This window comes from Capricornis sumatraensis, chromosome 6 (genome assembly GCF_032405125.1).
Source record: "Capricornis sumatraensis isolate serow.1 chromosome 6, serow.2, whole genome shotgun sequence".
NCBI lineage: Eukaryota > Metazoa > Chordata > Mammalia > Artiodactyla > Bovidae > Capricornis > Capricornis sumatraensis.
Genome location: NC_091074.1, coordinates 117,512,722 through 117,537,834, shown reverse-complemented (window position 1 = coordinate 117,537,834; position 25,113 = coordinate 117,512,722). Strand labels below are relative to the sequence as shown.

Genomic DNA, 25,113 nt, shown 5'->3' with positions numbered 1-25,113 from the left:
CATTTTGCTTATCTATTCATAGGTTGATGGAATTTAGGGTGTCTCTGCCTTTTGATCAATATTGCTGCTGTGAACAACATGTTCAAGTTTTTATTTGAATACCTGTGTGCAATTCTTTTGAATATATACCTTAAGAGTGGAATTGCTGGATCATACAGCAATTAAATTTTTAAGAAATAAGCCTTGATACAAAAATAAGTTTATTTTGTGGTGGATTGCCTGACTCCATTGTTCTCTTCCCCTGCGAGGATTATTATACACACGAATGCATTGCCATGTGACAGGCAGTGGTTGTCCTCTAGATGTATACACCTCACTTAGTTGACATTGGACTTGGCCATATGACTTGCTTTGGCCAGTGGAATATAATGCATGCTTCATTTTAGGAGACACTGCCTGGTTTGGCTTTTACCTTTTCCCTCTGAGAATATATATACCTGAGAGAGGCCACTCCTTCAGCTTTGGTCCGAAGAAGACATCTGACACAGAGCCAAAGCCCAGCCAACATGAAACATGAGCAAGAAAGAAACCTTTTGTGGTTGGAAACTGCTGGGATCTGGGGGCTCTTTGTTATGAAACAGAAAGTTAACCAAAGCTCAGTAGTTCTGAAACGCTGGCTTAAGCAACGCAAACCACACTTCCTTACGGCATGGCTTCTCAGTGCCTTAACCGGCTACTGTGTATTATGGGCCTCAAGAGCCAGACTGAATACACACAGTCTCCTGAATGTATTTGATCTTGGTTACATGTGCAGGTCCATGATTCTGGGTCATACAACTTGGCAAACGCTGGACTATTAATATCATATCATCTGGGTTAAATCCTGTCCAAAATAACTTTTCCTCTGCTCTTACAAATGTAGAAGGCTTTTCCTTATTCCTTCTGCTGAAATGTGTGTATATTTTATCTTAATTCTGCATTTAAGAATTTTGTTCTCCTACCCAGCTGGGGCCCTTTGAGGTCAAAACCGTCTTATTAATTTTCAATATCTCTAGCATCTAGTACATTGTCTTCCTCAATAAAGTGGTGAATGAAAGGACTTTTCTAAGCGTGGCAGAACTGAGCAGCTTTATTTTTGCACACGTTCTGTGATCTAGTTTTGTGTTTGATATCGTGGAAAGAATGCAAAGACAGAAGCCAGTCATAGTTCTCAAGAATCATAATTTGTAACAATGGATCCCAAACAAAATGTGTGCTGAGTTTAGTGGCCAAGTCTTTTAGCATCATTGTTATCTTAGAAGGTTCTCTCTCTCTCTCTTTTTTTTTTTTTTTTTGATTTGTGCATTTCTTCACTCAGATGTTTCTTAACAGTATTGAGCTGAAGTTAAAATAACTTCAGGTCTCAAGCTATGATGTCAGGAAAGATAGCACAGGCCCTGCTCATGAGGAAGAGCTCTAGAGAGGTGAGATGTACTAAGCTCAGAACAGAGACCCACAATCTTCTCTCAAGCACATTTTCTCTAAATTCACCTTTGTTCAAAACTAGTTCCTGGGTACCCCCCTCATGTGCCATATGACAAGGAGGTGGGAGATGAATGACGAACTGTCCCTTGCATTCAAGGAGGTGCTCACAGACCAGGAGAAAGATGAACACAAGCGTGCAAACCTGCCGCAGCACCTGCTCTGTTAAGAGTCTGAGATGCATGCAAGGCTTTTGGTGTCTACAGAGGGGCCCCTCAGATCGCCAAAGGCTTCCAGGGAAAGCAGTGGAAAACAGGGTGAGCACAGAAAATAACGTCACTTGGAATAGCTGTTGTGTATTAATGCTATGGGGTCTCTCTGGGGGCTCAGCTGGTTGAGAATCCGCCTGCAGTGTGGGAGACCTGGGCTCCATCCCTGGGTTGGGAAGATCCCCTGGAGAAGGGAAAGGCTCCCCACTCCAGTATTCTGGCCTGGAGAATTCCATGGACTGTACAGTCCATGGGGTCACAAAGAGTCAGACACGACTGAGCGACTTTCACTCACTCACTCACATTAATGCAATGAGCTTCACATGGGTTACACAATGGATTTTGTTTTCTAATTCATTGAGATAAAATTTACATCCAGAAAAATTTACCACATGAACAGTTCTATGAATATGACAAACATATCCAATCATGTAATCAAGATGTCACCACAATCAAGGTGTAAAATTAGTCATTAAACTTTCACACCAACCCTACACATGAACTTGAATGAGAAAACTGAGAATCGGAGAAGGTAAGCCTCTTTATCTTAACTTCCCAAGGTCACACAGTTAATAAGAGCTAGAGCTACAATTTGAGCAGAGAGAACTTGCATTCTGGGAGCAGAGCTGGTGGTGGTGCAGGATGTCGCAAAAAAGAGAGAGAGAGACGGGGGATAAAAGAATCTGCAGACATCAGCTGATCCAGGGATCAGGTGATGGAGTCTGCGAAGTGTAGTTTGCGTTTCATCATGAATTCTGTGAAGAAGCTTAGATTTAAATTGACTCAACCTCTTCTTCAGTTTCAAGGGTATCTTCATGGTGCAATTTTATGAAACTGAATTTTAAAAGTATGTTGGAGAAAAAAAAAGGTATGTCGGCCTGCTTATCATTGATGATTTCATAGTTTAGACCGTATTCTCTCTTTCCAAGTTAAAATTGTCATTTAGAAGCCTCCCTGCCCCCAGTCCCTTTTGTCAGTTTAAATTCTCCTCTGATTACCTCTCCCACTGAAAAGTAAGTTCTGAGAGAGCACAAATTTTGCTTCTAACCTTTTCTCCAAGACCTAAAAGAGGGCCTGGCACATAATATATGCCTAATCGATATTCCAATGAGTCAACTCTTCGCATGAGGTGGCCAAAGTACTGGAGTTTCAGCTTTAGCTTCATTCCTTCCAAAGAACACCCAGGGCTGATCTCCTTCAGAATGGACTGGTTGGATCTCCTTGCAGTCCAAGGGACTCTCAAGAGTCTTCTCCAACACCACAGTTCAAACGCATCAATTCTTCGGCACTCAGCTTTCTTCACAGTCCAACTCTTGCATCCATATATGACCGCTGGAAAAACCATAGCCTTGACTAGATGGACCTTTGCTGGCAAAGTAATGTCTCTGCTTTTCAATATGCTATCTAGGTTGGTCATAACTTTCCTTCCAAGGAGTAAGCGTCTCTTAATTTCATGGCTGCAGTCACCACTCTGGTGCTGGGAGAGATTGGGGGCAGGAGGAGAAGGGGACAACAGAGAATGAGATGGCTGGATGGGATCACCGACTTGATGGACATGAGCTTGAGTGAACTCCGGGAGATGGTGATGGACAGGGAGGCCTGGCGTGCTGCGATTCATGGGGTCACAAAGAGTGGGACACGACTGAGCGACTGGACTGAACTGAGTCGATCTTTGCTTAATAACTGAAATGAGACCAGCACAGAACAGATTCATAGAATATCAAGGTTCAAAAAATCACAGTGATCAACTAGTACAGGGGCTGGCAGACGTCTTCTGCGAAGAGCCAGGTGGTAAATATTCTAGACTTTGTAGGTCACACGCAGTCTCTAATGCAACTTATCCTGCTCCTCTGTTGTGATGGGAAAGCAGCTGTAAATGATACTTCAGTCTGTGTGGTTGTGTTCCAATAAAGTTAATTTGTGAAAATAGGCTCATGGCCCCAGTTTGCCAATTCCTGTATCTGTCAGTATATGCTAAGTTATGTTGTGCTAACAAACAATCCTTGAATCCCAGTGGTTGGCAAATGTGAGTATTCATTTCTTACTGATTCTGCATCGTAGTCACAAGTCAGGTGTGATTCTGCTTCACAGAATGAAGGCCCCTGTATGGAGAGCAGTGGTGGCCTCTAGATGGAACCTGGCTGCTGTGGTGGTGATGGGCCAAGAGAAACCGAGGGGCCCGTATGTTGGTTCTTGTAGCTTCATTTTGGAAGTCGCACATATCACTTATACATTTCATTAGCTAAAACATGCTATGGGAACCTATCTGAGTTCAGAGGGTGAATGTGAAAGTTGCTCAGTTGTGTCCGACTCTTTGGGACCCCATGAACTGTAGCCAGGCAGTCTCCTCTGTCCGTGGAATTCTCCAGGCAAGAATACTGGAGTGGGTTGCCATTCCCTTCTCCAGGGGATCTTCCCAACCCCAGGATCAAACCCGGGTCTCCTGCTTTGTGGGCAGACTCCTTACCATCTGAGCCACTCAGAGGTGGGGGTGTATAATTTTTTCCAAAGGAGGACAATCCAGGGAGGGGCTCTGAATATGCATGAATGGGTTTTTGGAGCATCTCTACAATGTCAGCTTTCAGATTCTGCTTCTGTATTTCCAGTGACGAGAAGCCCTCTATCTACTAAGGCAAGCTGTTTCATCCCTCAAAAATTCTGACAGTTAAAAAAGGTTTTCGTTTTATTGTGCGAAATTTTGCTTATGTGTATTTTTCCTCCAAGGGTTCCAAGTCTCCTCCTTAAGATCCTGCAGGATAGATAAGGATACCTGAGAAAAGAAAAGGGCATTCCATCCAGAAGGGGGAGCCAGACCCGCCCACTTTCCCCCCAGGTAGCTGCCTTTCTTCATTTCCCAGAGCACAGATGACCGGTCATGGAGACAAGGCTGAACTTCTGAATGAGATCATAGCCTTTTCGCCCTTTCTGCACAGTTTCACCCGGTGAATTATCGTCTTATTTCCATTCCACTCCAATGAGCTGTCAGCGATGGATACTGTAATTCACAGCAATAGAAACACAAACAGATGGGTAATTGACCTGCATGCCTTCATTACACTGGGGTTCAGAATGGCTGCCGAAGCCATAAAGTCCTTTATCTGCCAGTCTGAAATCCCTGGGCTTTCACAGGAAGGGGGTCAAGCTGACTTTTTGCAAAAGGTAGAGTCCTTGTTGTTGTTCTCCTCACCTCGTGCTTTTCAGAAATGGACAGAATTTGACAAGCAGAACTTAGCAGGTACAAGACAACAGCTGGGACTCCTATAGGGCTCTGAGATATCTACAGGGGGCCACATTCTGATGCAAGAACAAGATAGAAAAATATTTAATCTCAACCAAAATAGAACCTGTGTTTTTCCCTCTCTTAGCCCCGTAAGAGAACATGCATTTAATATTTAATGCAATAGGTCAGAAAAGAGCAAATTCATCAAACATATTACTATATTAGGCAATTAGGATATAGAATAAAATACAACAAAGCTGAGGAAAAAACAGGAAGACATAAAGCCCTTGCCTTGAACAAAACGTAGATGGACCCAAGGTATGCCCACACTGACCCATCTCTGCTCAAAGTGTGCCCTCTCCATGGAGCACTGGGGTTGCCCTTCCTTATCTGTTAAGACCAGGCTTGTGTTTCAGGACTCTGCCTACATCACAAAATCACCCGTAACTACTGTGTCCAGGCTTATTTTCCTTCATCTCTGTAAAAGATGCCTGACTTATTTAATATTTGAAATATATTTCTTAAACACTGCTTAACCAGACATCATGCTGCTCTCTCTGTTTGAGTCATCAGCTACAGCGTTTGTCTCTTGGATTCTGAGCTTTCGTTTTGAATATCCAGGTAGCCCCTCTGTGTCTTTAGAAAGGAAGAAAGTCTCCTCGAGCAGTTCTTCAGGTACTTCTCGTTGAAGGAAGGAGAAAGAGGCTCAGAGTTCCTGTCAACAAAAGAGAGTCAGAGATGAAGGTGGGCCGAAAATCTCCAGATCTCAGGAGCACCTCGGTTTTTGTTGATAGGGTCCTCTATTCCGGACGTGAAATGTTCCCCAGCTCGCTGAGCGCTGCCCCTGATCTAGGTGCCGGCGTTACACAGCAGTGTTGACAACCGAAGATCTCCAGGGATCCAGTGGAAGGTTACCCTGAACGGACTGTTACTCTGGCGCCCCGACAGTGGTTGAAGTGCAGCAGCGCGGAGGGCCTTCTCTTCTTTTTCTGAATCTCAGATTTACTCCCAGCCTGTGATGACAAGGATCCTTGACCGCTGCTGTTGTATGGAGTGCTGGTCCTCGAATAAACTGACAGATCTCTGCCCCATGTCATTCTTCCCTTCAGAGTTCTGGTCTCTTCTGAAGCATCAGAGTCATTGCTTTCTTCTCTAAAGAATTTGGGGAAATCGGACAACTGAAAAAAAGAGGAACCTTAATCAGATAGAAAGGCGATGGCTAAACCAGTTCTTAGTTGGAAGGAGTGATACTGCCTAACACCTTTGCACACGGTGTTCCCACTTTCTAGACCACTCTTCCTGTGGCTCTCCCCTTGACCCCTGTTAATCCACTGGGTCTCAGCCTAAATGCCGCTTCTCTAGGAGAGAGCCTTTGACTACCCCTGCTTGATGCTGGGCTAGGTATTCTTCCCGTGCATTCTCCATGCACCCTTGTGCTTCTGGTAGAGCCCTGGGCTCATTGCACCCAAGCAGCGTGTTTACAGGTCTGTCTCCCTCCTAAAATGTGAGGTCACTGAGGGCAAGAAAGGTTTGCCTTATTTGTGCTGGTATCCACAGCACAGTGCCTACCAGACAGTAGGGCTTAAGCAATATGTGCAGAAAGAAGAGAGGAGAAATGGAGAGAAGGGCAGATGGCAGGGAGAGGGGAGGAAGGAAGGAAGGGAAGAAGGAAGGATCATTGAAATACAAACAACGGAATGATACTAATAAAGACCTACAATAAAAACTATAGTGCTATTAAGACAAAATGCCCACTTGGCATTTTCCTACTAGCCCAAATGGGGCTATATAAGAAGGATTTTTCCAAGAAGGGCTCAAGTTTGGTCCAGATAATGGGTTATGTTCCAGTAGGGTGCAAATGGAAGAATCTAACATTTATTGAGCACTTAATTCTATCAATCAGTGTCTTGGTCTGCTCAAGCTGCTATAACAAAATACCATAGATTGGGTGGTCTGAACAAGAGACATTATTTCCTGCCATTCTAGAGGCTGGAAAGTCTAAGGTCAAGGTGCCAGCAGATTCAGTGTCTGGTGAAGAAACATTCTTGGCTCTTAGCTGCTTTCTCACTATGTGCTCACAGACGGAAGGAGGGGAAGAGCAGGGAGAGAGAAAGAAAGAGAGAGAGAGAGTAACTTCCTGTCTCTTCCTCTTCCTATAAGAGCAAAGACTCTTGAGAGTCCCTTGTACCACGTGGAGATCCAACCAGTCCATCCTAAAGGAAATCAGTTCTGAACATTCACTGGAAGGTCTAATGCTGAAGGTAAAGCTCCAGTACTTTGGCCACGTGGTGCGAAGAGCTGATTCAGTGGAAAAGACCCTGATGCTGGGAAAGACTGAGGGTGGGAGGAAAAGGGGACGACAGAGGATGAGATGGTTGGACGGCATCACTGACTCGATGGACATGAGTTTGACCAAGCTTGAGGAGATAGTGAAGGACAGGGAAGCCTGGCGTCCCGCAGTCCATGGGCTCACAAAGAGTTGGACATGATTTAGCAACTGAATAAAAAAACAAACCCCATCATGGAAGCCCCACCTTCCTGACCTTATATAAACCTAGCCTCGGGTGTCAGGGTTTCAATACAGGAAATCTGGGGTCAGAGGACATAGTCGGTCCTTGACAGTCAGATGCTGCTGGAGCGCCGTTTATGCCTTGCCTCCCCTCATTCACTCTTCACAGTAGCCCTGGAAGGTGTTTATTGGGAATTTAACTTCACAAGCAAGAAAACTGAGCTTCATGGAGGCTAAGACATTCCCAGAGACTGCTCTGTGCACCCCAGGGACCACAAGGCAGGCATTTGTCTCCATTTGCATCCCTTCCCACTGGAGGCACGGAAGGACCCGCTAGTGTTTCAGAACCCAGCCGGAATTCCCAGAGTCCTGAGTCTTTCACTATGGTGTGGAGCTCTGGACATGTCCTCAACTCTAACAGCCTCCGAGTTCTCAGGTGCAACTCTCTTTCCAAGTGGAATGAGAAAGAGGACAGTTCTTCAACAAAAGAATATCTGAAACCTCCCCGGGGCTTGGCCTTAACTTAAGCTCAGAGGGACTGTCATGGACAGACAGGCCTCTGTCCCCCAGAAACCCACTGTCTCATGGGGGAGAAGGAAAGGAAATAAAGACAAAAGAATACAATAATTTCGTTCAGCAGCTAATTCTGGGAAGAAAATAGAAGAGGCATCTTAGCGTGGGTGGCCTGGGCACAATCGGATGGCAGGACACGGGAGCCAGGCCGAGATCTGGGAGAGGGATATTCTGGGCACAGAGAAGGACAAGTGCAGAGACGGTGGAAAGAGCAAGTTCGGCGCCAAGGAGGGGCTGCGAAAGGGCGGGGCGCCCGATGCGTCCTGGAAAACAGAGCAGAGAAGGGGAAGGATGGGGCCAAGGAGTCTCGTGTGACGGAGGGAAGACAGGGCACGCCAGCGCACAAAGACTGCACGCACAAGACAGTTCATACCCTGAGGCGAGAGCGCCGAAGGTGAGGTGGGAGGCGGGGCTGAGGACGGCGGGGCAGAAATCGGGAAAAGGGCCTGCAGATGCCGCGAGGGTTTCCACGTCGGCATTGCCGGCTCCCTGCAACAGCTGAGTGTTCCATTTTAAAGAATAACAAGATTTTTTTTTTTTTTTGTAAGTATAATGAGATGGGGGGGGGGAACAAATTCCATATGTTTAGCGTGGGTGAGTTGGTGTGCAAATGGAACTTTCAACTCTTGCCTTCCTGGGTTTTGTGAGGCCAGATTTATACGCTTGGCATTAAGGGTGGCCTTTTTTTCTCTCTCGTTTTCTCAGTTTTCCTGTTCGTGTGTGTCTTTGGGAATTGAGGGGACAGGAGGTGCCACCCCAGCCGGCAGCTGTATATCTTTCACACGGCGGATCCCCAGGCCAAATCCCCCTCCACGTTATTTACAGCTCCCATTGAAGCAGGCAGGACTCCGGCGCCCATGCAGGAGGCGCCCAGCAATGGGCCTCTTTGTTGGACACAGGTCACAGGGAGACGACTCCGGTGGTGACTGCTATGTGAACCTCCGCTGCTGGAGAAATGGTTATGTAACTTTAAATAGTAATGACATTTCGCAGAAAAGTGCTTTTTAATTGCTATGTCTTCATTATTCTCTTTTCAAATTTGCCCAGGAGATTCCGCCTCGTAGTCAGTTTGGCAGGTTCTGGGTTTCCATTTTTAAAGAGCAGCCAGTTTTGTGTTTCAGCTGCTCCCAGAAACCCCCCAGCCCCAAACTTCATCTGTTTTCCGTTGCATTAAATGGGGTAGGTAAGACTGCCTTTTGTATCCTTGCCAGACAGAAAATGATTTGACGCAATTTTCGAAAAACGCTCTCCCCCAATTCCTTTTGGGCCAGCACCAAGAATAGAATATTTTATCCCCTGCAAAAGAGAGAAAGAAAATGATGAGCAAGCTAGAAAAATAGGACTGAGAGTATAGTCTATAGAGTTTCTTTAAGCAACAGAAACTTAACCCCAGTCCATAGACTCACATGCCTATAGGGGATTGGGATCAGCTAAAAATAAATTTTGCTTTGGAAGCAAAAAATGGTGATACGGATAAAATGACTCAATAGTGCCTACTCTGAAAGAACTGGAGACTTGGTCTAGGACTTTACTGCTGGATTCGGTTCGCTCTGCCTTTCCGTATTTCCATCTTACACCTCCGTACAGGAGCCCTTGTGAGCAGTGGCTCAAACTCGTTTGGACCCTTTGCTCGTGGGATGGAGCTCCCCTAGCCTTGTGGTGGACCGTCACCCCGGCTGCCCAGCCCTGCCTGTTAGAACACCTTCTGTGCGTGTTGACAAAGGGTCTACCATTCCAAATAGCCCTCCCATCAGTGCTGGTTCAACAGCACAGAATTCTAAACCCCACTTCTTGTGGAAGCTCTCCAGATATCTCCACACTACGTACTGGGTGTCTTTCCTTCTCATTAAATACAGCTATAGTGTTCTTTCATCTCTCCTAAGGTTTCTGTGGTCACTTTAAAAAACTTTAATCCGAGGAATGACAGCATCATCATCATCAAAAATGAGAATAAAGTATACTTATTGTTTGCTATGTATCAGAGACTGCTCTAGACAATTCTCAAGAATTACGTCACTTAGCTCTCTCGGTCACCCTCAGTGGAGGTACTGAAAGTGTCTCCATTTTAGAGAAGAGAAAGTGGAGCCTTTGACAGGTTGGCTAGCTAACCTGAGAGGACTGAGGCGGTCAGTGGAGAAGCCTGACTCTAGCAATGCCCAGCTCTTTACTGCGCTGTGGTGTCTGCCAGAAGGCATCTGGAGACACCATCTTCCTTTTCACAAGGCCCCTCTGAAAATAGTCCTTTTTTAGCTGCCGTATGATGATAGGTTGAAATGACGGGTTTCACTTTTTCAAAATAATTTATAAGCAAGAGAAAGTGAAGTCGAGAGTGAGAGAAATGTCGAGTCTATTCGGCAGATCCCTGATGAGTAGGGTTGGGCGTGTCCCTGAAGCATGAATGAGGAGAGCATTTCAATCCGAAGAGCACAGTGCGTAGTAAAACCACTGCCCCAATACGCATCAGTGGCAAAACCCGTCAGCAGCTCCAAATGCGGGGGAGAGAAATGTCCCAGGTGAAAGTGCCTGAATGACTTAATTTAGCCCAGAGTTGTCCTTTTTTGAGGGGCCACCAAAAGATGGCCTGCTCTTTTGACATTTCATGGGTACGAGAGCAGTGCTCATGCCCAGATAAACCCTTCTCTCTTCATTGGTCCTCGGGATCGAGACTCTGCTCAGTCAGGTACTTCATAGAAAAAAGACCATGCAGTGTGATCAGGAGAACTCCTCTTATAACCATGAATGGCCCATGTCCTCTCAGTGAGCTTTGCCTTCTTCATTTGTAAGCAGAGGAGAGAAGATGAATCGGACACCAGTCTCCCCTGATCCCATTGCGTGTATGTGTGAATGATACAGTGGTCCTGTTAAATTATGTAACTCTGTTTATGTCATTCTTACCTGGGGAAACTACCAAAGTATCCCATTATTCACAGGATAAAGTCCAAACTCCTCAGCACATGATAAAGACCTTTGATCTCTGGCGTCTGCCCTTTTCTGAAACCTGCTCTCCTCCAGCACTGCCTGCCCACCCATCCGAGTTCATGTCCCTCCCAGCAGCTCCCAGACATGTGAAATGTTAGTTCTTGCTACCCCTCTCTTTAGAATATGCTTCGTAGCTCTTTTTACATAATGAGTCGCTTTTCAACCAGCCCACGTTATCATTTCCTCTACAAAGGTTTCCCTGCTATTTCAGCAATGCTAATGCTGCCTCAGCTGTCCAGCTGCCTCATACGGCCAGCTCTACCCTGGGTCCGTAAAGCTGTGTTGTGATGAGGTGTGTTGTCTGTGCCTGCTGATTATATTGTAAACTCCCCAAGGGCAAAGATCGTGTCTTTTTTCAAATCTCTTATAGACCTAGCTCTTAGCTCAGGACTTGTGCTTCATGAATAAGGTTCATAAATATTAGAAGAAAGGAACAGGAAAGAAATGAAGAAAACAAGGAAAAATAAACAGTGAGCTTGTGCTTTCAATAAGGGCTTTCTCCAACAATGGAAAAGGTATATTAATGGATCTGGCTCTGGCTTCAGTGCTAATATCACCCAAGAGCGTATGGAGAGAGCAGAGGTGGCCAGGATCACACTCTGAGAAGTTTAAGGCGAAGCGAGGGAACTGGAGGCCTCACCAGCACCGCCCTGCGTAGATCTGGGCAGGCCCAGAGCTAGTCTGATCCCTGCTCACCGGGGGGAAGCTAGCAGCTTCAGATTCCTGCGCGCGAAACTCTTAATGGAACGCCTCCTCTGTAACCTTCCATCTCCTGCCTCTCGCTGCCCTCCTCCAGGTCTTCAGATCATCTTCCCTCAGTATCTGCAGGAGAAGTTCGTCCAGTCGGCCCTGAGCTACATCATGTGCAACGGCGAGGGGGAGTACGTGTGTCAGAACAGCCAGTGCCGATGCCAGTGTGCCGAGGAGTTCCCGCAGTGCAACTGCCCCATCACCGACATCCAGATCATGGAGTACACACTGGCCAGCATGGCCAAGTCGTGGGCCGACGCCTACAAGGACCTGGAGAACTCAGGTAGGGAGCCTCGCGGGACTGTTGCACGGAGGCCCACGCGCCTGGGATCTGACGGGCATCAGGATGGCCAAGGGGAACCCGCTCAGCGACCGCCCTCCCCGCCAGCCTTTCACTCGGGAGGGTCCAGAGCCATTCGAGTAGCTGTCAAAGGGGAGGCACTCAATAAATCTCCACCGAGTGGAATAATGAATAGCATAATCAAGTTTGTGGTCCTGTGATATATTGCTTCTGTGGTACCCAGACGACAGACAGAATAATGCCTCGGGAGCACAGAGGAAGCCTCTGGAGAGAGGAGTCCGAGCTAGTTGTATTGATTCCTGAGTCTGTGTGTCTCTGTGTGTGTGTGTACATGTCTCTCAAAATAAGTGAACACACACATATGTGCAAATGTGAGTATGTATACAGGTACATATATGTGTAGAGGTAATGTAGATAGCCAGAGAATTCCGCCTGTCATAGCTGGAAGTCACTTTTCAGGTAATTTGGCCATTTCCTGCTCTTTGTGGTTGAGAGAAAGGCATTTCAGGGGAGGACAGTCACCCAGGCCATAACGTAGGTGAGGTGCAAAGTTGGATTTCTGCCTCGTGGAGCTTCTAGTTCATGGGGCATCCAGGCATTGATCGTCTCACTATGCAGGTAATGGTGACACGTTAATCATTCGTGTATGTGGACTGAGGAGCTCCTGTGAGCAGGTCACGTGCTGTTGGAGGGTGGTGTGGTCAGGGAGTCAGGAGAGGCCCCTTCCAGGGAGAGTGTCAGCATCTGAATGTGCACAGAGCTCAGAGGGTGAGTGCAGGTCGGCCAGCGGGAGGCACCCAGGGGCGACATGGCTGCAATGTGGGATAGGAGGGCGGTACAGACCATGAGAATGAGATGTGCAGAGACGCCAGTGCCAGGACGTTTAGGAAGAAAACTTGGCAGGACCCGATGGTAGGCTGGCTCCGAGAGCTGGAGGAAGGGTCTTCAGGTGAGCGCCAAGGACTTTTAGGCTTTTCGTTAAGCAGTCTGATGGACGTGGGTACCTTTCACAGAGCTAGAACACCCCGGAAGGTTTAGAAAGAAGACTGTGTACTGAGTTTTGGATGTGAAAAACTTGGGAACCCTTGAGACTTCCAATAGAGATGCCAAGTGGATATCTGGCATTTAATATGTTCTCAGAGATGTGTTAAATAAATGGACATATGTATAGCGCATTTCTATTTTTAACACAACTTTATATTCCTTAAATCTGTTATAAACTGCGCTGAAGTATGTAGTGATATTACCGTGTTCTAGAGGAGGGAGGGTGCCAAGCGCCAGTGTCTCCCCAGGGCCACAGAGTCAGTAAGTGATAGCATTGGAAATGGAACCCCTGATTCCAAATCCAGTGCTCACAGCAGTTTCTGTAACTGATTAATTCTACTTTTCCCACCCAACCACCCCACCAGGCCTCAGTTCACTCATCTGATAAATGAGAGGACATGTTTTTGTTTTAGTATTTGGATTTATTTAAATCTTTTTCCAAGAAACCCTTTGATCAAACAAAATCATACCTTGGAGCCACTGTGTACCACAGATAAAAGCTGAGCCGTAGAGCACTGGGTTTGAAAACCACTGGTTTCCATGAACTCCGAGCCCTGCTCCAGCTCTGGCAGCATAGAAAGCATCTGTTCTTACGGGGTCACCCAGTGGAGCTGCGATGCACCCATTTGTCCATTTAAAATCCCGGGAATCTCTGAAAGAGGAGAGCTTCATGAAGGAAATGTGTTATGAAGAGTATTTGGTCTCAAAAAAATAAATAAATAAATAAAAGAAGCATTTGATAAAATGCTTTTGCAAAGAGATTCTACTGATTGCTAAACAGCAGAGGTGGGTGTCGGCTGTGTGCACATGTAGCAGGGATGCCTAACATAGGACCCTTTCTCCCAAGGAAGAGAAGCCGCGTAGTGGGGGTGGGCGGGTAGGCGGGGGGAGGAAATGCAGAAAGCGGAGACGCTGCAGACACAGTCTGTCTCCACAAAAGCACATTTCCCCCCAGATATCCTGCACTTACCCATTTTGAAATGTTTGTTCCTGTGAAGACAAACCCATCCATCTGCACGTATATATGGCTTGTACCTGTGTATTTTCCTCCTTTCCTTTGCAACCCATAACCTCAGTGACTCAGGACCAGGTCATTTGGAGGGATTAATACCTGGTCAAAGGTCAAACCCATTGATTCCTTCATGGCTGGAGTGTTGGTGGTCAAATAGGACCTCGTTTATACACGTAAACAGGGGTCTGTGCCTCCTTTGGGCTTCCCTGCTGGCTCAGTGGTACAGAATCATCCTGCCAATGCAGGAGACTCAGGTTCGATCCCTGGGTCAGGAAAATTGCCTGGAAGAGGAAATGGCTACCCATTCCAGCACACTTGCCTAGAAAATGCCACGGACAGAGAAGCCTAGAGGGATCTAGTCCCTGGGGTCGACCTAACGACTAAATAGCAATGCCTCCTTTATTGGGAGTTTTAGTCAAGAAATTAAATCATTTTCACTAAAAAAAAAAATGTTTTTATTGAAGTATAGTTGATTTACAATGTTGCATTAATTTCAGGTATACAAAGTGAATCAGTTATGCATGTACATATGTCCTCTCTTTTTCAGACTCTTTTCCCATCATTACAGAGGACTGAGCAGGGCTCTCTGTGCCGTTTGTATTTAGCAGGGTCTTCTTAGCTATCCATTTTATAAACAGTTGTGTGGTTATGTGAGTCCCAGTCTCCCAGTTTATTGCCACGCCTCTTCTCCGCTGGTAACCATAAGCTTGTTTAGATGTTCCTATCTGACCCAAATGCTGGTTCGTTGAAAGGACTGTTATCCCCAAGGTCAACAGAGCCCTTTACAAAATAAGCTGCACTGAGGGGAGAGCTGGACTGGTCAAAGCACCAAAGTCATCAGGGCCAGTCCCCTGTCTCCAGCCGGCTCGCTGAATACATTTATCGGTGCAGTCATCCTTACTGTCTTACACAACCGTCCACTCAGCACTTTCTGGATTTTGAGAACGAGGCAGATGCTGTCCTATGTCACTCTCTGAAGATTTGGATTAGATGCTATTGTTGACAGATGGGAAAACTGAGGCGTTGAATAGCAATTGTATAACAATCATGGTTACGCAGCCGTCAATTTAAGAATCAGCTTGAACTCCTGCATGTCTGACTGTCTGTAATGAGGTGCTGAGGTCTTCTAGGAGTCACAGACTCCTGGTTTTAGAACCTTAATATAAAATTTATTAAAAAGACCTGGTTTTGGCTCCCAATTCTCTGATCCTGTTCATGTGTTGAGAGTAAGTAAATATGCTAAGTAAGAGTACATGATTTGCAGCCATCCAGAGTTCTGATTCTACCATTTACTGGCTGTGTGACCTTGGCAAGTTAATTAACTCCTCTGTGTCCTAGTTTCTGTAGAAGAAGGGCACTAAAGCGTCCATCTCATATGTTTGCTATAAAAATCAGTCATGTGTGTTAAGTGTTGAAGACTGAGCTTGGTGCTTACTGAAAGCTCTGAAGGCTTTTTTTTAAATGAATGCCTAATATACCTGAAATTTCCTTGTAGGTTGGATTTTTTTCTTTTTTTGACTATGTAGCAGGTGGGATCTTAGTAACCCTACCAGCAAGCGAACTCATGTCCCCTGTGTTAAAGCATGGAGTCCTAACCACTAGACTGCCAGGAAAGTTCTTTGTGTAGGGCTTATAACATAAAGTGAAAGTATTCAGGTTCAGATATAGATAGATATTATTGATAGATAGATATTCTGACTAGTTAGGCTTTTTTCCTGCAAAATAGTTAACCCCTTAATTCATTAAGATTCCCAATACTGAGGGTAAGTATTAGATCAGAAAACAACAGCTCATGTTTTAATCCTTCCTCTTGTTACCCCTGGACTATTCTGCCTTCAGAAAATCATTTTCCTACTGGAGGCTTCAGTGTTTCCAAATGTAGAACAAGAAATCTGACCCAGATCATTCCTAAGGCGGTGTCACCTGTGGCTCATGCTGACACACTGAGCATCCCAGACTGAGGCAGGAGCCCAGGAGACCCGAGTGTGTCCCCATCTCTTAAGCTGGAGTTTCCCAAACTGCGACTTGAGGAGAGGCCGTCCACACATACAGCTTCCAGTGAGAGCGGGACTCACAGGGGCGGGAATCCGTGTCAGTTCCCCGTCCCAGATTACATCACAGAATGTTTTGGTGGCTGCTGATATCCTTCCACACTATCACTTGCTACTTCCCTAAATTTCAGGTTGAGACCAGGCATGGGTTTCAGTCATCCAGCAGGCCACAGTGTTTGGCTGGAATTTGTTCATATCGTTTTCATCCTATTTATTTTTACAGCCTATTTCTATAGCTCCCATCCTACCAAATGCATGTTATAGTGATTTCCTTTGTCAACTGGGTAAAAATGTGGTTTAATTACTTCCAAGAAAATATTAAGTAAGATATAAGTACAAGTGATATGTGAATACCGTTAAAGCTGGCATTCAAATGATAGAAGTTTGGGCAGCCTTGTCTGAAGTAAGGATACGGGATGCAGCGAAGTACTGGCAAGAGACACATCGTTGAAAGTGCAGTGGCCTCTTCACTACCTTCCAGGAGCAGAGCAGGCTGGTGCCATGTGTAGAGTGCGCCAAGGAGTGGCTTTAGTGTGGACCTGTTTACTGGTGGGTAGGGCTGAGCATTTGAGGCAGCCTCCGATGGGGAATGTCATGCTCAGCCCGTCTCCTTGGCCTTTGTCTCTTGCTAGATGAGTTTAAATCGTTCATGAAGCGTCTCCCTAGCAACCACTTCCTGACCATCGGGAGCATTCACCAGCACTGGGGCAACGACTGGGACCTGCAGAACCGCTACAAGCTCCTGCAGAGCGCCACGGAGGCCCAGAGGCAGAAGATCCAGCGCACCGCCCGCAAGCTCTTCGGCCTCAGTGTCCGCTGCCGCCACAACCCCAGCCACCAGCTGCCCAGAGAGAGGTGAGTGCTGGCCCACCCACCGCCCCTGCAGGCTCAGAGCTGGAAAAGAGGCGGGCGCAGTGCAGGGGACGCTCTTGGAACACACGGCCTTGCAGGGCCCAGAACCGCGGTTTCTCAGGCTTCTCCCTGCTGGCTCTGGAGGCCCTGGGTTTCTGACCTTTTCCTGAAAATGCCCTGAATGTTCAGCATATGTGTTGTCTGATCCGTCTCACTGAGGAAGGAAATTAGCAATAGCACTGACTGCTATGTGACATTATTCTGGTTGCTTAAATGTATTATCTAACTTTAAAATTACTTGGCAAAGCCGTTTTTAGCATCCTCATCTTAGTAGTGAAGAAACGAGGTTAGTGAATGAACCAAACAACTTACTGATTGAGGGCCTTTGATCAGGGCCTGGAGTAGAGTGAAGCAAAGGAGGCGCCTATCCTGAGAACTTTAAGGGAGCACTCCGTCGCCAGTCACGCAGGGGCAGGGTCCTCAGTGGGAGGGAGTGCCTCCTCAAATGCCCACCTGTCTTGCTGGCCTCAGCACCTCGCCAGCCCTGCTCTCCACGTACCAGGTATTCTGGTGGATGATGGAGAAGATGGGGGTGAGCAAGACTCACAGGACTCGTGCCCTCCTAGCACCTAGGGTTTATCTACTCTCTTGGGAGGATTCAAATTCAGAATTCAAATCCAAGTCTCTTAGACTCTGCTCTCCCAGGGCACTTATGAGCTACATCAGGGGTTTTTCTGTATTGGTGTCTCCAGGGTTTTCATGCAGGTGTCACGGGAGAGCAAGAAGGCAGGCTTGGGGGTCTCTCCACCCTGCTCCTGCCAGAGCAACGATGCTTTCATCTGTTTCATATCTGGGGGTTCCACGTTCAGCTTTGGTCCATGATCCTCCCTTTAAAAGACTGGGGCTCGGTCACCTTCACTTAGCAGATTCTGTGCCAATGTGCATGCGTGCACGCTCAGTCACGGCCAGCTCTTTGGATCCCAGTTTCCTTGTACTCTCGTCCGGGCTCATCTCTGCCCTCCCGATTCCCCCCAACTTAGACCCCTTTGCTCTGCATCTAGTTTGCGATCCTGATTTTGTGAAACAAATGGGATTTCAGCCAGCAGTGGCTTACTTGATGAAATGCTGCAGAAGGAGGGACTAGGAAAGGGGCCCCTTGTTATCTGCCACAGAGCCCCGAACTGCCACCATGAGTGAAGGTGTGGCGTGGATTCTGTTTAGACCCACCCGGCATCTGTGAGCTGCCTCAGGCACTGGGGAGACTCAGAAACGTAACAGTGTCATGAAAGAGCTCTCTTAGTGGGGGAGTGAGGAAGGGGTTCTGTTGGCAATCAGGAAGTGCTCCCCACAGGTATTAACTTGCTAGGAACACCTAGCAAAGTGCCACGGACGGAGTGGTTTAAACAACAGAAATGCACTTTCTCCCAGTTCTGGTGGCTAGAAGCCTGAGATGGGCGCGGATGGCTTCTCCCGAGGCTTCTCTCCTTGGCTCGTAGCTGGCATCTTCGCCCTCTGTCTCCACGGGTTTTCTGTCTCTGAGTGTCTGTGTCCTAACCCTCCTTTCTTATCAGGACACCAGACCTGTTGGCTTACGGCTCATCTCAGTGACTTCATTTTAACTTAATTACCTCTTTAACAATCTTATCTCCAGAATCGCATTCAGAGATTCTGGGGTGAGGACTTGAATGTATGGATTTGGGGTGATATAAATGAGCCTAGACCCTGCAAGACGTGGCTTTTGACCAGGTCCCTAAATGATGGAATGGTGCGTCCCCAGGTGGACCACACTGGCTGCACCTCGGGGCAAAAGAGTAGCATTTAACATTACCAGACTTTAAACAAATGTAGGAGGTGTCAGTTTTGCTGGTTTTCAGTCTAGAGGATGAAGTGGTAAGTCCGAAAGCCCCAAGATGTGGGGAAGACACATGATCAAAGGCAAGCAGAGCATCCAGAGCAGAGTGGAGAGCGCAGCAGGCACCGGGGTCCAGGGAAGGCTCAGGTCGGCGGGGAGCATCCAGAGGAGAGAGGACTGGGCAGGCCTTAGAGGGGAGGGGAGCGGGGCAGAATCGGGGGCCTGGATGAGAGCACACCCTACCCTCGGCAAGCTCTGTGACCTTGAGCAGGTCGCTTCTCTGCTCTGAGTGTGGATGTCCATATGTATAACGTGCTCTTCTCTGCAAGACCACAGGCATAGACAGCTAGAAGTGTCCTCCCACCAGTTGGACCTGCAAAGAAAGAACTCTCCGTGTTGCCATATCTCCTCCTGAACCAGAACCTCCCTCCTGCACACATCTGGAGAGGACCTCTGGGTTCCATGTTGGCAAGTCGCTCGGTTCTGTTCACATGGCGCATTTTGGTCTCTGGAGACTGGAGAGCAGGGCCACACACGTGTGCACTGTGCTGACTCGTCCGACGCCCTCCTAGGAGAGCTGGGCCTCCTTGCTTCCTGCCATGTGAACCGGAGGCTTTCATGAGCAGGCAGGGCGCCTCCCCACCACGCAGCTGTGTCAGGCAGAGGTGCTGACACTGGGGACCCTGGGCCACCTGAGCCGATCAAGCTGGAATTGGCTAATGAGGCACTTGCTCTGCTGTGATTTGTCGGTGTCCTGGGCTCCATGGGCGCTGAGTCCACAAGCTGATGCTCTCCCTTGTGTCAGGAAGGGCGGGTGACGGTGTTGAGGCGGGGGTGGAGTGGGGAGAGGGAAAGAGCATAGGCTGGGCCCAGACCCTGACCCCCTTTATAGCCACGAGGCTCTATAAGCAACTCCCTGCAGCTCATTTGGAACAGTGGGTAGTTCCACTAGCCTTCAGGTTAAGTATGAGGATTACGATTTTAAAATTCAAAAAGCCTGTCTCAGTTAATAGAGAGGTGTCACTTAGTACAGGTTCCCCCCTCTATCTGAAAGTAGAGTGTTTCCATGAAACCTTTCATAAGCTCAAATGGCATAAAGCAAGGACGCAGTTACCTTTTTTCAAGAAAGCTAAAATCTTGGGGTTTCTTTTGGTTAGGTATTTTGTAGGTCTTTATTATTAATAAAAAGTGCAGTGGCATAAAGCAAACTTTCAAAAAGCAGGGGATACCTGTAGATGGATTCTAACGGCCAGGTGCGGTTCTGAGCGTCTCCTGTGAATTAGCTCCCGTTCCCCCCACTGCAATGTTGTGAACTAGCTCCTCTTACCATTTCTGTTCTACAGATAAGGGAACCGAGGCACACGCAGTGTAATAAATGCACACCCAAGGGCAATAAAGGTTATTTTATTGTTCTTCAAAGAGGTGTTTGCCTTGAAAACTTAGTGGGAAGTCAAATCTAGATAACTGGAGCTTTGTTTCAAGGCATATTGGAACCTTGATACTGGACTGGAAGGATTTTGGTTATCAATTGTTGCCAGGAGTATCCTGGTTATCAACTGCTGCCAAACAAGTCACTCAAGACTTCGTGGTTCAAAGCAACACTTGCTATAAACTCTCAGGATTCTGTAGACTGACTGGGTGCAGCCGGGGCTCCCTCAGATTGGCTGGGGCTGGGGTCACCAGGGGGCTTGACTGGACTGGACGTCCACGATGGCTCACTCCCAGAGGTGGCTGGGGATACTGCCCCCCCCCCCCACCCCATGCCTGCTTCACGCGGCCTGGGCTTCTTGAAACGTGGCAGTCTCCTGAGACTAAAAGGAAATTTTAAGTCTTCTTACAGCTTAGCTTTTGAAGTCAGAGAATATCCCTTCTACCATATTCTCTCGGCCAAAAGCCCAGCGGAGATTCAAGGGTGTGACTATTGGGAGATGTGGGGTGGGGGTGGGGGTGCAGAGGGAATCCTTTTTGGAGATCAAGCACCGCAGGGTAAATGGAGTACAGTTGGGGCTATTTGCCTGTATATAGGGCAAATAAGATGAATGATAATAATAATAAAAATCACAAAACAATAACAGATACCTATTGAACATCTCTTATAACAAGCAGTACAGCTCACTAAAAACTAGTGTCAGATTGCCTGGGTTCGAATCCCAGCTTTATCCCCTTCTCAGTTTGTAACCCTGGGGGAGTTAGCACCACCTTTGAGCTTCAGTTTTCTCATCTCCAAAATGAAGCGAATAACAGTGCAATACATAGGGCTGTCTTGAGGATTAAATGCTTGAACCCACATAAAATGTTTAGAACAGGGCCTAACACATGGAAAAAATTTAATACATGTTGTTCAGGCACTAAGTTCTGTCTGACTCTTTGCAACCCCATGGACTGCAGCACACCAGGCTTCCTTGTCCTTCACTATCTCCCGGAGTTTGCTCAAATTCATGTCCTTTGAGTCAGTGATGTCATCCAACCATCTCGTCCTCTGTCAGCCCCTTTTCCTTCTGCCCTCAATCTTTCCCAGCATCAGGGTCTTTTCCAATGAGTTGGCTGTTCGTATCAGGTGGCCTGTTTTTACCAGGCACTGATTTTTGCATATAAATTGCTTAGCCCACAGTAGCAGCCAGTGAGTCTGAGTGTTGATGATAATGATGGCATATATATGTTTTTCATCTAATCCTCACACAATCTCTATGAAGCTGATGTAATTGGGTTTGTTTTATAGATGAGGAAACTGATGAGGCAGAGATGGAATTGGCTTGTCCGAGGTCACAGGGCAGATAAGTGGCAGGATTGGAATGGCCTTGCTGACCCCATGGGTGGGGCTGGTGGTCAGGAGGCTGGTGCAGGCTCCAGGCAGTGAGCAGAAGCAGGAGAGACGGCTCTGCCTGCTCGGGGCACTTGGGTGTGAATGCATGATGGTGTTAAAGGCAGGGTTGGTCATCAAGGTCATGAGGGTGGTGGTAGACCAGGAACAGAGATTCAGGAAATGGCCCCAGTCCTGGAACCCTGAACCAGCTCTGGAGGCCAGGCAGACAGGGCAGAGCCATCTCTAAGTAGAGAGAGGAGGTCAGGTTCAGGGCAGGTCAATGCAGCCCGTGTTTCCAGAGAACTCAGCCTGGGTGAGCTCTAAGATAAGCAAGACGCCCCTCTCTCAGGATCACTGCCAATCCAGTTGAGGGCCACAGGACTAATTCCAGGCCACACCTGCCACCAAGGAATTCGGCACCTCACCAAATACCTGTAGGGTTCCCAGCGTGTATTAGGTGATGTGGTGGGCCCCAGGGACAGTGTGTGAATTTCTTTCTGCCTGTGCAGGACCTCGCCTACAGTCAGACCACAGTATTGCAGCTGGGCATGTCTAAGAAAGGCAGGACCCATGCGGAGGTCCCTGTGGATTATCTTGCTACCAGGAGACCCTTATGTTGTGCAGTTAAAAGGGGGAACAGACTGGGAAGTGGGCTTTGAGTGTGGTCACTACTGTAGCTAGACTTTTTGAACCTTGGTTTTCTCCTCTGTAAAACAGACGTAATCATTTCCTCCTGCTGCTTCTGAGGGGTTTAACTGGCTCACCTGAGATGGTGTGTCTGGCAGCACTTTGTAAAATCTGAGTACTCTGTGAGAGGGGGCTCCACAAGTGGGGTGAACTTGAAATTAAATTCATCAGGAAGAGAATGGGACTGAGTTTAGGTTGAAGGCAACACTTTCAGGGGGCTTCCCTGATAGCTCACTTGGTAACGAACCCACCTGCAATGCAGGAGACTCCAATTCAATTCCTGGGTCGGGAAGATCCCCTGGAGAAGGGATAGGCTACCCACTTCAGTATTCCTGGGCTTGCCTTGTGGCTCAGCTGGTAACGAATCCACCTGCTATGTGGGAGACCTGGGTTTGATCCCTGGGTTGGGAAGATCCCGTGGAGAAGGGAAAGGGCACCCACTCCAGTTTTCTGCCCTGGAGAATTCCGTGGACTGTACAGTCCATGGGGTTGCAAAGAGCCAGACACGGCTGAGCGACTTTCACTCTGACCACTTTCAGGCATTTCCGCTCTCCTGCACGCTTCCACCTCATTTAATCATCAGGACAGCTCACTGGCAGTGTCGAGTCATCCCACTGTATGAGTGGAGAATGTTAAGACATAGAGATGTTAACTGACCTGCTTCATAATCTCTATGAAGTTTACATACCAAGTAAGAGGCAGGATCCAAACCCAGACAGAGCCCTTTCATATAACGACTATGCTGTTCTGTCTGCTCCTGAGACGAGATGATCCCCTGGCTGCACTGCTAACTGCGGTGTGGTGGAAAACACCTCTCATTCCAGAGGAGGGAAGGAGGCAGGGAGGGAGGGAGAACAGAAAAGACAGGGGGAGGGAGGAGAAAAAAGAGGAAGGGAGAGAAAAAAGAAAAGCACAAACTCAACTTGAGCAATGAATTCTGCTGGTTTCTATGCAACTCCATAAGCGTTTACCGACTCCCCGATCTCCCGCCTTATGCCAGACACTGGGGGGCACTTAAAGGTCATTGCGACAGGGTCCTTGTCTTCTTAGCATCATTATCTAGCCTCAGGATGTGCTTTTGAAAAAGACACTTGTTTGAACCAGAAGACCTGAGTTCGTATCCTGGCCCGGGCCCTGTGTGAGCCTGTAAGTCCAGTATATATTCCAGGCTGAGAACATTGCGTGCAAAAAAACCCAGCCTTGCAGGGATGGGGAGAGCCTGAATAAAGAACACTTTACACCTCACCTTTACCCAGAACAGCTCTTTATCTATTTTCTTTATGGGAATTCTCATTAAAACTCATTTGGGAAAATAAGGTGATTTTTTATTTTTGCTAAAACAGTTTGAAAACAGCTGGTGCTCTCTGAGGCCCTTCGTAACTCCTAGGAGAAACGCCACTCCCACGGAATGAGAGAGTAACGGTTCAACTCCAAAATATTGACAGAAGAACAGCAATTGAATCTGTGAGCCGTACTGCCTTCTGATGATCCTAATTGGTCATGTCTCATGAGAAGCCTACAGTTCAAACCAAGATCTTCTTTTGCCTCAAATGACAATAGCCTTTTGGCGGAGCCTCCCCAGATCTACTCAGATCACTGTCCAGTCTTTATTCCAGGAGGAAGTCAGAATTGTTACTCAGGAAAATTTGATCTTGCCACATCCCTGCTTAGAACCTGTGGTGACCAATCCCTGCTCTTACGAGCAGACTCTGAGGATGACCTGCAAGTGTGCCGTGGTCTGGCCCTGCCGGCCTCTTGCTCCGTGTTTCACACCCCTTCTCGGCTCACTCAGCTCAGCCCTGGCTGTGCACCCTCTCCCACCTCAGAGGCTTCACACAGGCGGTCCCCTCTGCCAGGAAGGTGCTTTCTTCCTTCCTGACCTGCAGTAGTAGCTATGCACCCTGCAGGTCTCAGCTCAAAAGCCTGTGTTCTTTGCATTGAAAGGCTGGGTTGGGGCTTACTTTAGATGCTTCCTTAGCAGTCGGATATCCCAAATGAAGCCCCAGACTCACTTTACCACTATACCTTTTTTTATCCTTTTATTAACACCTGTCTCTCCTGTAAGGCTGGCAGCTCCACGTATGCATCTGGACCCAGGCTGTTAATCACTGCAGCAGCGTGCTTTTGAGAAGGAAATGGCAACCCACTCCAGTGTTCTTACCTGGAGAATCCCAGGGATGGAGGAGCCTGGTGGGCTGCTGTCTATGGGGTCGCAGAGAGTCGGACACGACTGACGTGACTTAGCAGCAGCAGCAGCAGCATACCTTCCTAGCACAGTAATTGACACACAGGAGCTATTCAAAAAATTGTGCTCAATGAATACACAAACTATTTTTTACATGGAACAGGGTCCCCAAAACATGTCGACACAGTATTTTGCAGTTGTATCCCACTGCCATATGAATGGGCTTCCCAGGTGGCACTAATGATAAAGAATCCACCTGCCAATCCAAGAGACACAGGTTCGATCCCTGGGTGGGGAAGATTCCCTGGAGGAGGAAACAGCAACCCACTCCAGTATTCTTGTCTGGAGAATCCCATGGGCAGAGGAGCCTGACGGGCTACAGTCCACGGGGTCACAAAGAGTTGAGCATGACTGAAGCGACGTAGCACACAAGCACGCCATATAAATACATCTACAGATTTTTCACACATTACATTGTATGTGGTTAGATTGTCTTCATCATTCATAAGAAAGTCACTAAGGCCAAAGGGAGTGAAGTGACTTGTCCAAGATCATTCCAGGAATGTGTGAACAGAGCATGATGAAAATTCAGGCCCTCAGACCGTGACAGTCCAGGCAGGAAAAT

General features: G+C 47.5%; 1 protein-coding gene across 1 annotated transcript in view; it reads left to right on the top strand.

The window, feature by feature from the left end:
• The window catches only part of BRINP1 (BMP/retinoic acid inducible neural specific 1), a 143,751-nt gene that overhangs the window by 98,420 nt on the left and 20,218 nt on the right, over positions 1 to 25,113 (top strand). The window contains exons 5-6 of the mRNA XM_068974535.1: positions 11,748 to 11,984; positions 16,742 to 16,964. Coding sequence (XP_068830636.1) covers positions 11,748 to 11,984; positions 16,742 to 16,964 — 460 coding nt within the window. The remainder of the gene's footprint in view (positions 1 to 11,747; positions 11,985 to 16,741; positions 16,965 to 25,113) is intronic.